Raw genomic sequence first — 15,915 nt, 5'->3', positions numbered from 1 at the left:
TTTCCAACTGGCTCTCTGCTATTTCATCCTGGATGTTCCAGCACTTTCTTAAACGTCTAAACACATCTATAGAGTCAATCCAATTAGATGCAAAGGGGTTGAATTGCCATTGGAATGACATAAATACGATGGCAACAGCACAGCATTTTGTCCCCCTCGTGGTCCGATCTCACCCCGGATTTGCACATTTTTGCTCCCAGTCCTATGGGGCTGCAACAGAAATGTGTGAGTCCGGCAGTACCATAACTTAGTGCCGCACTTACTCGCACCGTGAGTAATTTGTGTTTGATTAGATTGACCCCATAAAATTGAGCTGATTATCTTCCCACGCTTCCGATTGCCTTCACCTCCCACATTTTCTTTATCTTTCAAAAGTACCATCATCTTCTCTAGCCCATGAGTGCTCTGTCTTGGAGTTATCCTTGATTCCTCCCTCTCCTTCAAACCACACATCCAATACCTCTCGCAGTCCTGCTGTCTCCATCTCAGAAATATCTCCAGGATCAGACGTTTTCTCACTCTGGAGGGAACTAAGACCTCATCCCCTCACTGGTCATCCTCAGATTGGACCATTGTAACCTCCTCCTATCTGGCCTCCCTGACTCCCACCTCTCTCCGCTCTAATCTGTCCTCAATGCTGCTGCTCACTTTCCTCTCCAAATGTACCACATCTGTCTCCTCTCTACTGCAAGCCCTACACTGGCTCACTTTCCCCTTTAGAACCCAATTCAAGCTTCTCAAACTAACTTACAAAGCCCTCACCAATCCTCACCTATTTATATCTCTTGCCTTTTTTTCCTTTCATACTCCCACCCGCCAACTTCACTCCACAAATGAATGCCCCCTCTCCTGCTAACTGATTACTTCCTCCCACTCTGCCTCTAAAATTTGTCCCTTTTCTTCCCTTACTTATACTATCATATACTCCATACTGCCTACAATGGCACCTAACCCTTGGTTTCTGCCTCCCTGCTGCTTACTATTGAGTATTATGACTGCAAATGATCAAAGTAGTAAAAAAACATCTGGATAACTATCTTTATATTCTGTATTTCACAATTTGATATCAATTTATCACAGCAAAATCTAAATTATGTATTCTCTTTATATGATGCAAAATATTATTCTACCAGTTTCATTTGCAAATGGCAAATAATACTGGTAGAAAAAAATATGTGGGCCTAATTATTTGATTATTTAGAAAATCATATACATTAACACATCTAGGGCTGTCAAAAGCGGCTGCTGCTGGTGGGAAGGGGGTTTGGGGTCCAACAAGTCTGGGCCCGGGTAAGCAGTACCCACCTCCCTCTCGGCGCCTGAACACTTTGGGCAAAATTTACTAAGTGGCGGTTTGACGGCGGTTTCTGTTCTATTCTAAAACCCGGGTGTTTGGTGGCGGATTCTATCCTGTTGTAAACCCCGGGGGTTTGGTGGCGGTTTTGCAGCAGTTTCTAAATGACAGCCCTGTTCTATTCTACTCTAAAATGTGTTTTGACTGTGGTTTGGCGGCAGTTTTGCTATCTACAGATTTACTAAGGCCAAAACCGCTGCAAAGCTGCCATCACAACACATTTTAGAATAGAATAGAACAGGGCTGTCATTTAGAAACAGCTGCAAAAGCGCCACCAAACCCCGGGGTTGAGAACAGAATAGAACCCGCCACCAAACCGCCGGGGTTTAGAATAGAATAGAACCTGCTGTCAAATCGCTGCTTAGTAAATTTTGATGATATACAGTACACTTTCAATGGTGTCAATAATTTCTGTGTTGTTTGATTTAAATCTACTGTAACTACAGTGCATATTTACAGATCCAGTACCGCATATGAAACCAAATAAAAATTATTTTTAACTTTCTGTACTATTTTTCTTTTGCAGCATATTGTGCTGTGCGATATAAGAATCATTTGTGCTCATGTGTCGTGCTTGACTGATTCTTTTTAACAGTGTCTCTGAGGATGTGTATTGTTATACAGTTTCCTGCTCAAGGCTAGATAAGGACCAAATCTGAGGCTGAGTTTATGTTTGATTACACTAGAGAGCCTGCACTGTATCAAAAGCAGTGGACAGAGGTGGACACAGCCATTTAAAAAGAAATTGCCTTTACGTTCTTGGTTGAATAAGCACGTTAGGCCAGGAAGTACAGTATATGAATGAAACGTATAGAGAGAAGTGCTTGTTCCTTTTTCTTGCTTGAGATGATAGTGTCTCTGTACTTCTCTAGTATTCTCAGCTGTTCATACCATGTCGCTGAGCTGTATGCAATTGGATCCGCTGATACTTAAAACAGCTTGGAATTTCTTGGCTGTCATCTTGACTGTACTCTAATGTTAGTGAGCTTTTTCCTGGTGACATTTGTCTTTATGCATATATTGGGTGTTCTTTGGCTGGAATGGAAAATATTTAAGGTGCCAAGATGAGAGCATCATATTTAATTATAAAAATGTCTAAGCAATTGAATTCCATCAATTTCTCTATCTGTTCCTTTGTTTGTTTCTTAGCTGATAAACTATGACTTATACACTTATACCGTATGTGTCCAAGTAAAAGTAAAATATTTGCAAGACTCACAACCACGTTATCTGAATCTTATATATTTGAAGGAATAAAATAAAACCTATGTGCAAATATAATATTGCTTATGTTAAATCTATAGCTTTGCTAATAAACATAAAAATAGCAGAAGATACTGTATGAAGTGCATAATGCTGTTTGGGATAAAGTTGGGTGATTTGTGGATCAGGGGTGCTGTTGGCAATTGTGACCCAATGTAGTTCTTGGAATGTTTTAATAATGGCTTAAAGCGAATAATTGTGAGAAAACAATATTTCCCAAACGCTTTGCCTGAATTTGTTGAGTAAGAATATTCTGGTCACTGCAGACATTATCGTGTGAAAAAGACAAACACATGTTTTGGGTTATTTCAATATTTTTGGGAATGTAGCATAACAATTTACTATGAACTAGTAATAGCATTAAGGTGAATATTCCACTTTAATGGCAGTATTCTTCCAAATAACTGCTCAGCACACAACATGGCTTCCTCCATTGCTTCTAAATGACTAGCAGAGGTTCTCAAACTCGGTCCTCAGGACCCCACACAGGTCACGTTTTGCAGGTCACCCAGGAGGTGCACAGGTGTAGTCATTACTCACTAACACATATTAAAAGATCCACAGGTGGAGCTAATTATTTCACCTGTGATTATGTGAGGAGACCTGGAAAACATGCACTGTTTGGGGTCCTGAGGACTGAGTTTGAGAACCTGTGGACTAGTGTATTTAGGCAGAGGTAAACATCCTTAGTGCATTGGACGTATGTAAGAAATAGAAATTTGAAGATTTCTGTTCTGTATAGTGATAAATGAGGTAGCATGCACTTACAGTACACTTTTCTTGTCACTGGGTAAATACACCATTGTATATAGCATGAAACAGTGAAAGAAAAAAACACTATCATACTATATATGTGCAGCATGCAATTACTCTTATCAGTACATATTTATTTCTTCCTAGTCATTATACAATTCTGCGGTAGTTCAGAAGTTGAAGTGTACCCTTACCTGTGTTAGACTCATAATATTAATGACAAAAAATGTACTTCATTTTAAAAACTTTTTTTTTCTCTACTGTTACAATCCACAAGTTCTGAACAATATTTGACTAACACTTTAACTTTTCTTTCCATGGAGTGCCACCAAGTGGCAAAGTTGACAATTGCAGTTGATGTTCTACCATTTTATTGCATATAAGAAATGCACTTTTAATAAAATGATAGTTTATCGACAACGTATCCATTCTCTGTAATAAGTAGCAATTAATTTACATATGCTTTTGTACTAACAGGTTTATGTAACGCAAGCTGCTGTAGTACAAGTCGCAGCAATCCTATTGTTTAGTAGGGTATGCAGACAGACAGCTGCCTCTATATTTTTCTATTCTTGCCAGAAAGCAATGAGAAGACAAAAAACGGCTTTTTGGGGCACACTTAAACATAGTAATTCAAACAATATGATGAGTATATTTATTAAAACACACATATTATTGGATACTACCCCTTTAAAATATTCCCAATGGGGGTATTTAAAAAAAATATTATTAAAACAAGTATTAACTATCAAGGGTTATGCAAAATATCAAATAAATTCCCTTCTGATACCTATAATAGTCTGGATTATATGTATTCAAATAGGCTATTTGCAGTAGGTGTGTGACGACAAAAATAAGTCATGAATGTTCATTCTAACACTTATCACCTATGCTCTACCTAAAAAGGGAAATCTCAAAACTCCACTCAGAAGTACCTCCTTCAATAATTCTATTTGGTGTTCATCCGCTATATCTCATGTACAATCATCCATGATAAAATGGAGTGGATTTAATATCAATCAATATGAAAAAAGAAGGAATTAAGCAATAAGCATCAAGTGATGTCATTCCTCTTTGGTACTGTGATTCGGATACATAAATGTGCAAAAGATATATAAATATAGGACAGAGTATATTCTACACTCCTAGTATGACAAATATCCTAGCTCCTAGAAATGAAAAACCAGAAACAAACAACTTGGATACAATTTTGATACAATAGTGACAACAGTGTGAAGTTCTAACACTTCTATCCTTCCGTGTTATGCAGCCGCTTCAGACACAAAATAAGGGAGTGGAAGAACTATTAATTGTCATAAGGAAGAGTTTAGAGACAGCTGCCTCTAGTCTACAGACTGATACAGTCTTTGTTACAGGGGTGTTATTTGAATTTAATGAATTTATGGTGATACAAATTAGATGAAATTATACTTCTTCTGTTTCCCAAATATTAATAACATTTGGTTTTAATGTTTTCCTCAGAACTGAGACTGATGATACAGCAACCTACACAGCGGTAGCAAGGAATGTACATGGACAGTCATCTACCAATGCTGCTGTCATTGTAAGAAGTAAGTATGATGGGGAGAAGAGAAAACACATCCAACCCATCATAATCATCTCATATAACAGTGAATCAGTCATGGTCTGAATGAAAACTAATCCATGCATAAATGCTATTGCTCAGAAGTAAGAAAAACATATATAACATAAACTGTCCCAATTCCATAGGCACTTGCCAATGTTGCCTTGTGTATAGTATGATCCAGGCATTGCAAAAAAATATTGACGTTATTTAAGTTAGTGAAATTCACACAAACCAAAGAAATGTCTAACACACTGTGCTATATACATTATTCATTAAGCTTTACAGATTGTAAATATGGAAAACTAAGGGGGAGATTTATCAGATCTTGGAGAGAGATAAAGGTGAGAATTTGCTCATAACAACCAATCAGCTTCTAACTGTCATTTATCTAGCACAACCTGTAAAATGACAGTCAAAAGCTGATTGGTTGGTGTGGGCAACTTCTCCACTTTATCTCTCTCCAAAATTTGATAAGTCCCCCCCAATTGTCTCTTAATAAAACATTGACTCAAATCCACCTGAGAAAGCAATCAGATGGGGTTCGTCTAACTCCATTTCACTCCATAAATAGGTAATTACAGTAGGACAGGGCTGACCAGAAAGCGTATTTTTTGCCCATGTCATCCCTGACAACCTCTATAGAACTATTAGAGCAAGGAATGCAGTTGCTTATACGGTCACGCAATCTGCAGATTGTTGCATACTGTGCATGCGTGTGCATCACCGTGCATGTGCGTGAACTAGCCACTGCGCTCGGGACTGCAAATGCAGAGGATGCACAGACCCATGGCAGAGTGATTGACAGCAAATGCCGTTTGTGGGTGGTGACAGGGGGAGTGGCCGGGCGAATGCAGGCGTGCCAGTGCGTTTCAATGCCATTGCATGGGCATGCATTATTAGCCACTGCGATTCCAGAGGCCATCTGAGATCTCATAGCATGGCTGAAGTAAGCAATTCCTGAGTAAGGTCAGGGCTTTTCTAACTGTCCGATGTTACTCAATGTTACCGATTGTTTCTCTATGTTGTTAAAGTATACGGATGTGAGTAAGGGGAAGTGGGCGTCCTTATGTCAGGCTACGATTGCAATGTAAATGCAAACATTTAAATAACACAGCTGATATTAGCAATGCAGTTGCGTGCGTATAAGCAGAATAGTTATCCGTAGATAATCAGGGCCAAAGTTGTTAATACACAGGGTAGCGCATGCATCGTAGGGGTTTTCAAAATGTTTTGCGCATATGCAGTAACAAATAATCACTCAACTATGTGAATATCGCCATTGCATGCACTTAGCGTGCATCTCTGAGCCAGATCCGATGTGTCCCAATCATCATCTCCTTAGACAAAATTGCAAATAGAGTAATGAAATAACAAACTTTGGGTCTGATTCAGACCTGGTCGCAAGTGCTGAGCGCTCGCAACCAGGTCGATGTTTGGCCACTGGGCATGAGCACGACGGAGCCGGCTCCGTTGTGAGCATGCGCGAGACCCGGCTAGCAACGGGTGTTCCGTCGCTCCGGGTCTCTCACCAAAGGGGGCGAGCTGTCGATGGTGATTGACAGCTCGCCCCGTTTGGTAGGCGTGGCCGGGGGGTGGCTTCACAAACGAAGGCATTCCCAAGCGAACACCTGCCATTTGTGGACGGCCCCACTGACATCACCAGTGATGTCTGTGGGAGAGCTTCCTGCTCTATTAGAGCCAGAAGCTCTCTGGGGCTTGCGGCCACGAGACCCTACCACAAGGGTCTCATCATAAGTCCGATGATCACGATGGTCTTGACCATCGCGACCATCAACCTGGCCACTCACTATAGCTGTGGATGGTCACCCACAGCTATGCGAGTGGCCAGGAGGCCGCTCCAAAAAAACCCAACAAACACCCTGATTCAGAGCGAGCGCTCTTTCAGAGCGTCCGTCTCTGAATCAGGCCCTTTGTGTTCAAGGAAAATATTTTCTTGTTGGCAACATATTTATTTACATTTTCTACCTTAAAAATAAAACAAAGAAATCATTAGAAAATGCTAATCTAAATAGTGTATTTAATTTACATTATTTGTACTATTAAAATGAAGTGTGCTGATTATCAATTCATATATCACATTATTTTTACAGGATTTCGAGGAGATGAAGAACCTCTGCATGCTGGTTTGTTTCCACACTGTAAGTAAATCTTCTGGTACCAATGTGATTAATTCAATCAACTATATTTTAAAGAACATAACTAAGGGGAAATGTAATAGATTGTGATTTCGGAAACCTGGCATGTTACCGGCATATTTCTTGCGAGTTTCAAGTTGTATGTAATAGAATGGGAATACATTGGAAATTGCATCACAATCGATCTCGCCGCAATCAGAGCCTACTCTAACCAATTTGGTACCCACCACCAGCCCCCATTTAAAAAAAATCTCTCTCTAGTGCTGGCGTGGATATTATCCACATGAGTACTGTGTTTTTTTGTGAAGTCGTCGTGAGTGCTGCCCATTGCTGCATATATTATTATTTCCTTCCCTTCATTGGGATAGGTAATTAAGGAAGGCACCAGACGCAGGATATTCTTATAAGCCCCAAGGAGTGCCGGCTGCAACTGCTGTGTATATATATTTATATATACACTACCGTTCAAATGTTTGGGGTCATCCAGACAATTTTGTGTTTTACATGAAAACTGACTTTTATTTATCAAATGAGTTGCAAAATAAATAGAAGGCATTGGCAAGGTTAGAAATAACGATTTTTATTGGAGATAATAATTTTGTCCTTCAAACTTTGCTTTTATCAAAGAATGCTCCTTTTGCAGCAATTACAGCATTGCAGACCTTTGGCATTCTAGCTGTTATTTTGTTGAGGTAATCTGAAGAAATTTCCCCCCATGCTTCCTGAAGCACCTCCCACAAGTTGGATTGGCTTGATGGGCACTTCTTGCTTACCATACGGTCAAGCTGCTCGCACAACAGCTCAATGGGGTTGAGATCTGGTGACTGCGCTGGCAACTCCATTACAGACAGAATACCAGCTGCCTGTTTCTTCCCTAAATAGTTCTTGCATAATTTGGAGGTGTGCATTGGGTCATTGTCCTGTTGGAGGAGGAAATTGGCTCCAATTAAGCGCTGTCCACAGGGTATGGCATTGCATTGCAAAATGGAGTGATAGCCTTCCTTATTCAAAATCCCTTTTACCTTGTACAAATCTCCCACTTTACCAGCACCAAAGCAGCCCCAGACCATCACACTACCTCCACCATGCTTGACAGATGGCGTCAGGCACTCTTCCAGCATCTTTTCACTTGTTCTGCACCTCACAAATGTTCTTCTGTGTGATCCAAACACCTCAAACTTCGATTCATCTGTCCATAACACTTTTATTTCAATCTTCCTCTGTCAAATGTCTGTGTTCTTTTGCCCATATTAATATTTTCTTTTTATTTGCCAGTCTCAGATATGGCTTTTTCTTTGCCAATCTACCTAGAAGGCCAGCATCCCAGAGTCGCCTCTTCACTGTAGACATTGACACTGGCATTTTGCGGGTACCATTTAATGAAGCTGCCAGTTGAGGACTTGTGAGGCATCTATTTCTCAAACTAGAGACTCTAATGTTCTTGTCGTCTTGCACAGTTGTGCACCAGGGCCTCCCACTTCTCTTTCTACTTTGGTTAGAGCCTGTTTGTGCTGTTCTCTGAAGGGAGGAATACACACCATTGTAGGAAATATTCAGTTTCTTGGCAATTTCTAGCATGGAATAGCCTTCATTTCTAAGAACAAGAATAGACTGTTGAGTTTTACATGAAAGTTCTCTTTTTCTGGCCATTGGTGAGTATAATCGAACCCACAAATGTGATGCTCCAGATACGCAACTAGCTCAAAGGAAGGCCAGTTTTATTGCTTCTCTAACGAGCAAACCCATTTTCAGCTGTGCTAACATAACTGCATAAGGGTTTTCTAAAAATCCATTAGTCTTCTAATGCGCTTAGCAAACACAATGTACCATTATAACACTGGAGTGATGGTTGCTGGATATGGGCCTCTACACCTATGTAGATATTCCTTTAGAAACCAGACATTTGCAGCTAGTATAGTCATTTACCACATTAACAATGTATAGAGTGTATTTCTGATTAAAATTAAAAAGAAATTTCTAAGTGACCCCAAATTTTTGAACGGTAGTGTATATATATATATATAGCACACACGCTGACCCAGTTACTCCCACCTACCTCACAGCAATCACTGACCCTCATCACAGCACCACATACTGCCCCCTTCACAGCACAGCAACCCTCTCCACTCTCAGCATGCCACACCTTATCCAGCTCTCCTCTCCCAACACAGCACCTCTCATCCAGCACCCTTTTCCCAGCACAGTACCCCTTATCCAGCATCCCTTATTCAGCACAACACCCCTAATCCAGCACAGCACCACTGGCCTCATCCAGCACCCCTTTTCCAGCACCCCTGGCCTAATCCAGCACCCCTTTCCCAGCACAAAAGCCCTCGTGCAGCACTCCTCATCCAGCACAGCACCCCTGGCCTTATCCTGAACCCCTCTCCCTGCACAGCACCCCAGGCCTCATCCTGCTCCTTTTTCCCAGCACAACACCCCTCATCCAGCACAGCACACCTGGCCTCATCCTGCTCCTTTTTCCCAGCACAACACCCCTCATCCAGCACAGCACACCTGGCCTCATCCTGCTCCTTTTTCCCAGCACAACACCTCTCATCCAGCACAGCACACCTGGCCTCATCCAGCACACCTCTCTCAGCACAGCACCACTGGCCTCATCCAGTACCCCTTTCCCAGCACAACACCCTAGCCTCTTCCGACACCCCTTTCCCAGCACAGCACCCCTCACCCAGCACCCCTTTCCCATGGAACCATGAGTTGTGACTCATGACTGAGCTCTGCAAAGGCCCATGGGAGGATTGGCCATGGCTGGGCATGCATCATTTTACTTGTATCCAGAATAAGCTTCTGTGCATGTTCAGAAGCTCTTTCTGACCACTGCCTGATCGGAGCTGAGCTCCAATCATGGTAGTGGAAGGTAGCAGGTAGTCGTCTTGCTTGGCCGACGTCATCACTATGCCATAGTTGCAGAGCTGTGGGATGGCCCTAAGGAAATCCAGATACCCTAGGCATTTGCCCCGAATGCCTATGCCTAGGGTCAGCTCTGGCCGCAGTGCACTTCTCCAGATGTTTATAATGTTAAACATAAAACTTGCCATATGTAATGGAAAATGAGTTGAAAAGTCACTGTAAATGCACCAGAATAACTCACTAGACATCACAGTAGATGCGCCTTAGGACAGTGAAGTAACTGCTAATGCAGCTATCTCACTATACCCCATTTGTTCAAATTTAATAATTTAAAGAAAAAAAAAGGCTCTCCCCCTCTAAACAGAACCAGCACTAGTGCTTCTGACTAAGTTGGTATTGTTAAAATCAGGGGTACAAAGTGCATGAGGTCCCCCAATTGTTCCATTACCAGCATGAAGCTTGACCAGCCAAGGCTAGTGGAACCATAACCCAGGGCCGGGTTAAGCCTTTGGGGGTCCAGGGCACTTAAGACAGAGAGGCCTGCCCCCACTCTTTCTGTCCTGTCCCTCTTGTCAGCTCTGCCCCCATCATCTAGCCTACCCTATCTCGTCATCTCTCCCACTCCCACTCGTCATCCAGCCCGCCAGCCCCCACTCATCCAGCCCTTAGAAAATGCACAAGACTGCACAGTGAAGCAGTGTGCTCTGGCCATGGGGGGGCCTCCTGAGGGGGGCCCAGGGCACCGTGCTCCCCTTTAATCCAGCTCTGACCCCACCATGTTTCCACCATCCCTAGGCCAGTTGGCACCAGAGTTGGTGCCCACAGTAAAAATGGGTGGGCCCCTACTCCTTGCCAATAGCACTAAGGCTCTTCTCTGTACCCCTGGGACTTTGGGTACAGAGATAATGAGCAAATAATATTAAGAATAATTGTGTTCTTTACAGGTGGACTACAAGGCTGCCATGTCATGATGGCACTTGGAGAACCACAAGTACCGATCACCATTGGAACAGCTGGCACCTGTAGCCCACATTTAACATATACTAAAATAAACACTGTACACACACACACACACACGGCCGTAACTATGGGTGTGTGTGTCGTGTGACCACATGGAGCCCTACGGTCCCTGCTGTGGTGCAACCTGGAGCATACTCTTTACACTGTAGACATAGACACCGCAGCCTATACAGACCCCAATGTTCTTTCGGGTGCTTTCGGCCCCACCTCCTCGGTATGACATCATGCACTAGAGGGTGCGTGGCTGACCCATTTACTGTGCTGTAAAAACACACTGTAGTATAATGTCCTCTCTTAAAAATACACCCCCCACACAGGACTTGGCAAAAAAATCCAAAAAACATAACAGACAATGTGACCCCATCGGTAATTCATAGAAATGAATGGGGCTGCTCTGATTGGTCAGAGTGCAGCAGTTCCCAGCTAACATGATAAACTGTAAGTTTTCTTTTGTGTCAATATTGTACACTAATGCCGTGTAGGTTTTAAATTACTCTGATGCAATTATTACTTGTGATTAAAGTATTTAACACATATTGTAAACCTTCAATCAGTTGAACATGTTGAATATTATGCAACACAGTGGTTCTCCATGAACACATCACCCCATCTATTCATCAGGGCCGGATTAAGGGCCACATGGGCCTGAAAATGTTTGTTCAAGGCCTATACTGAGAAGGGGAGGAGCTGTAACAGGTGGTGTTTGGGTGTGACCAGAGCTAAGTTCGTGTGTATGCTCCATATTCTAGCAGTCCCACTGTCTCCCTAAATACATAAAAATAGAAACATTTTTATAATTTTGTGTAAAAACTAAAAAAATCTATTTTAATACTTTAATTTATTATTGTTCATTCTAGCACCTGTCAAAACTCGTGCAGTTCCTTTTTCCTGCCTGGGGTGTCACCCTCTGGTCTGGTGCTTCTAGCACACAATAGGCTGTATCTCAGCAGGTTGTTGCATCAGCTCAGTGTGCTAGAAGCACCAGAGCAAACACTAATTTATGTCTGACTGTGTATCCAGCTATGCAGCTGGTCATCATTATGCTGATAATGGGCCTATTTTTATGTGGAGGCCTGGAGCTGTAGCTCCATCAGCATCATTGTTAATCTGGCACTTCTGTTAATACAGTAGCTTGTTTTATACTCATTCATCCTACAGTGACCAGCATTGCACATCTTCATTTGAACTGTACAGAATGTTGTAGTGACCAGTAAGCACATTCTATCTGACCAGTACTCCAGCTGTGCAATATAATGTAATTTCACCAATAACAGACACAATTTAACTGGTATATATAAGGTTATATCACTCGCCCATTGAGTAGTAACATACCCCTTTTGTCCCATATACAGTTCTGCGCTATTTGCCATTTACTTAGTAATTGAACCCCATTTAAATTGGATACAATACTGTGCAAATTAACCAGTAAACCGTCCCCAGTGTTTTTGCTGTGGCCAAAGAAGAACAGTGTAGATGCATTGTAGAGTAATGGTATTATATAGTATATAGCATACCGACAAGCATGGTATCCAAGATCATGATGTAATACCCCACCTTCCATGTACTTACAGTACCACTGACTACAGCGGTTTGTTTCACAAACATTGAAGTAAAGTTTTTGGAAACTTTTGGCGTAACATTTGGAGTTGAAGGTGACACCATTACTTTGACATGTTCTGTGCTCTTAACTCCTGATCTAACCAGACTACGGCCACAGGCAGAGTGGTACAGAGATGGTGAGTGACTGTTCATTTTATTACTGATAGTGTCTAATAAAACATAAACATTCTACTGGTTAAAAACTATATAAATGAGGGATTTAATGTTACAGTTTACACTATTTCATTTATGTACAGAAAATGTATGTAATTAAATGTTTACCTTAACAATAACTGCTCAGAATATGATATGGTATATACAGTACTGTAGGTGTACAGTACAACCAATGTATGCTATTTTCCTTCCTGCAGGTGTCCCTCGATGTGGACTGATGCATGTACATTATGCAGGTTGTGTTTGGTCTGATCTAGTCAGAACTTTACTGTTACTGTCTTTCAGCACCTTATACATAACTAAGGACATATATGAACACTTCACAATGATTTCAGCAGTAACCAGGGGAGGGAGGGAGCAGATTTTGTGCTATGAAGTATAAGGCAGAAAAACCTTGCTAGGACTGTTTTGCTTTTCCCTTTGCATGCAGAACATCAGTGTAAGTTTGATGACAATAGCACTTTAGTTGCTTTCAATTAAATTTCTATTTCAGATGTATTGGTGAAAGAATCCAAGTGGTACCAGCTGCATTTTGGAGAGGGACGTGCATCCCTCACACTGACACATTTGAATAAGGATGATGAAGGATTGTACACTGTAAGGATGGTCACCAGAGGCGGAGTGAATCAGCACAGTGGATTTCTGTTTGTAGCTGGTATTTGATATTGCTTGTTTTATCTTCCCATTATTTAGATTATGATTTGTGCAATAGACATTAAAATTCAGCATACTCTACATTACCATCCAATTTAGCACGTCTCTCCCAATAGCATACATATAATCATATTACATTATTCAATATTAGATCAGTATAACTATTAGCTGCCAATTGTTATAACTAACATTTCTTTGTATAGCACACACATGCTACGCAGTGCTTTACAGAGAATACGTAGTCACTCATATCCAAAGCTGCCTTAGAGTATCTTCTACACTATCACACAAGCACAGACACTTTAGGATCAATTTGCTCATAAGCCAATTAACTAATATATTTTTAGAGTGTGGGGGGAAGCCAGATCACCCTGCGGGAACTCCTCCCGAATATGGAGAACGTACAAACTCCAAAGAGTGCCTGGGGTGCGATTGAACGCATATTTTCTTTGTGTTCTTTTGTTGTCACAACTATGAAGCTCTGACTGCATATCTGGACCATCAATTTCTTATTATAAACATAATCTATGCAATTCCTTATTTAGAGTGGTGACATGCAGCTATGATTGATATTTATCAATATCTCATTAATAAAGTTAAATAATCCTAGAATCATGCAAACTGAGGCAACTTAGACAGCATGTTGTGAGGGCGAATAAAATGTAGGCAATACATTGCAAAACTGGTACTTTTCTTGTAGTAAAAAACTTAGGGCCATATTCAATTAGCCGTGATAAGCCGTTTTCGGCGAAAAGTTTCCGCCAATGACATCATTTCACTAGGTGCGAACTTATCCCTGTTTTCAATACCAAAGACTTTTTGTCAGAGCAAAAAGTCTGCGCCTTGTAACCAGCGGAAAAGATTTGCCTCTGAATGGAGGTGAAAAAAAGTGCAGTATTGTGGGTTTGGGGTGCAAAGTTGCAGGAACACACAAGCAGCCATAGGACAGTCCCCCAAAGATAAACTGCATCAAAAAATTAAAAAATATACTTTAGATCACCCCAAAAAAGTACTTTTGTTTTGAGGGCAAATAAACCAAAGTTGGGGGACAAACTTAAAAACAAACTAAATAGACTCCAGGGGGTCCCCCAAGTATGAACCAGATGCTTTTTTTGTTTGCAGGTGCATTTTTTTTTTTTTTTAAAACATCACTTTAGCGATTTTAACCATGCTTGCACCCATTTTCATGTACCCCAAATTTGCTGGGACTACTTATTTTAACCAAAAAATCCTCCTAAATGCTATTCTTCACCACTTGTGCAAAGACGCTAATTAGCAGCACTTGAGAGCATTTCTTCAGCACCCCAAATACCTTCAGTAGGCCTATTTGGGGGTATCTATAGTGCACCCCCATGTCAGTGCATCTTTTGGGGGTGTCAGGCTGATTTCCCCAAATCTGACAGCACTTTTTGCCTGTTTGAGTTTTGCCAGGACGCGTTTTTGCATCCTTTGCAATTGAATAGGGCGAAAAGCGGGGACGAGCGTGATACTTTTCCGGAGGCAAAGCCAGCGATGATGGCGGAAAGCCCGGTAGGCGAAAAGTCCCGGACTTTTTGCCGGCAATTGAATACTGGCCTAAGGCCCAGATTTATCAATGAGTGATATTTTTGTTATCACTCATTACTAATCTTAAATGGTGCTCCAACCAATCAGCCCCTAACTGTCACTTTTCAAACACATGACAGGATATGATTGGTTGGAGCACCATTTAAGATTAGTAATGAGTGATAACAAGAATATCACTCATTGATAAATCTGGAGAAGGTCACAAGACACATACAGTTTTACTCTTTTGTGGACTAAACATTATTTTCCATAAAGACCTGTGAGTTTGTCTATATACAGATGTGTCCTACCTTCTCTAGCTTCAAGACGCCATGTGGCACAAGATCAAGACCAAAAATGGACGCACATGCAGACTTTACTGATTCATTTAATACGTGACACTTGTATATTGTATACGAAGCACAATGGAACTTGGCATGTAAAAAAGTTGTGGCTGCTGTATCGTAGCACTTTGCACATTGTATACAGATTCAGAGACTTGGTCGCACACAGATATACAAGTGTTGCATATCAAATTAATCAGTGCAGTCTCCTGGTGCATGCTAATCGCTAGACAGATGCATTTTCACGGTAAAAGACACAAAAAAGACGCCCAGCACTTGTATAGTAGCACAGTACCTGGCACACCAAGAGGGTCTCTTTGGCATGACTGCAGCAATGATGAGGGAGGACACATCTGTATCCTCCCCTCCTGCAGTCCACCCACTTCCAAAGTCATCCCCCTAGCCTCCAGTCTTTCTCCCAAAGTGCTTCAGCCCTCCCTGCAGTTCTCTCTCACCACTTCTCACCCTGTAGAACTTCTCCTCCTAACCCATATAAACCCCCTACACCAGGCCTGGCCAACCTGTAGCTCTCCAGCTGTTGTAAAACTACAAGTCCTAGCATACCCTGCAAAAGTTTTGCTATTAGGGAAT

General features: G+C 41.6%; 1 protein-coding gene across 2 annotated transcripts in view; it reads left to right on the top strand.

Annotated features, from left to right (window-relative positions):
• Positions 1-15,915, top strand: part of MYOM2 (myomesin 2) — a 184,744-nt gene that overhangs the window by 44,905 nt on the left and 123,924 nt on the right. For both annotated transcript variants that reach the window (XM_088479697.1, XM_088479696.1), the window contains 4 exons: positions 4,853-4,941; positions 7,070-7,117; positions 12,580-12,744; positions 13,275-13,436. In XM_088479697.1, the coding sequence (XP_088335823.1) occupies positions 4,853-4,941; positions 7,070-7,117; positions 12,580-12,744; positions 13,275-13,436 (464 nt within the window). The remainder of the gene's footprint in view (positions 1-4,852; positions 4,942-7,069; positions 7,118-12,579; positions 12,745-13,274; positions 13,437-15,915) is intronic.

This window comes from Taudactylus pleione, unplaced genomic scaffold (genome assembly GCF_031769625.1).
Source record: "Taudactylus pleione unplaced genomic scaffold, aTauple2 ptg000244l, whole genome shotgun sequence".
NCBI classification, from domain to species: Eukaryota; Metazoa; Chordata; class Amphibia; order Anura; family Myobatrachidae; genus Taudactylus; species Taudactylus pleione.
This window is presented reverse-complemented; position numbering and strand designations above follow the sequence as displayed.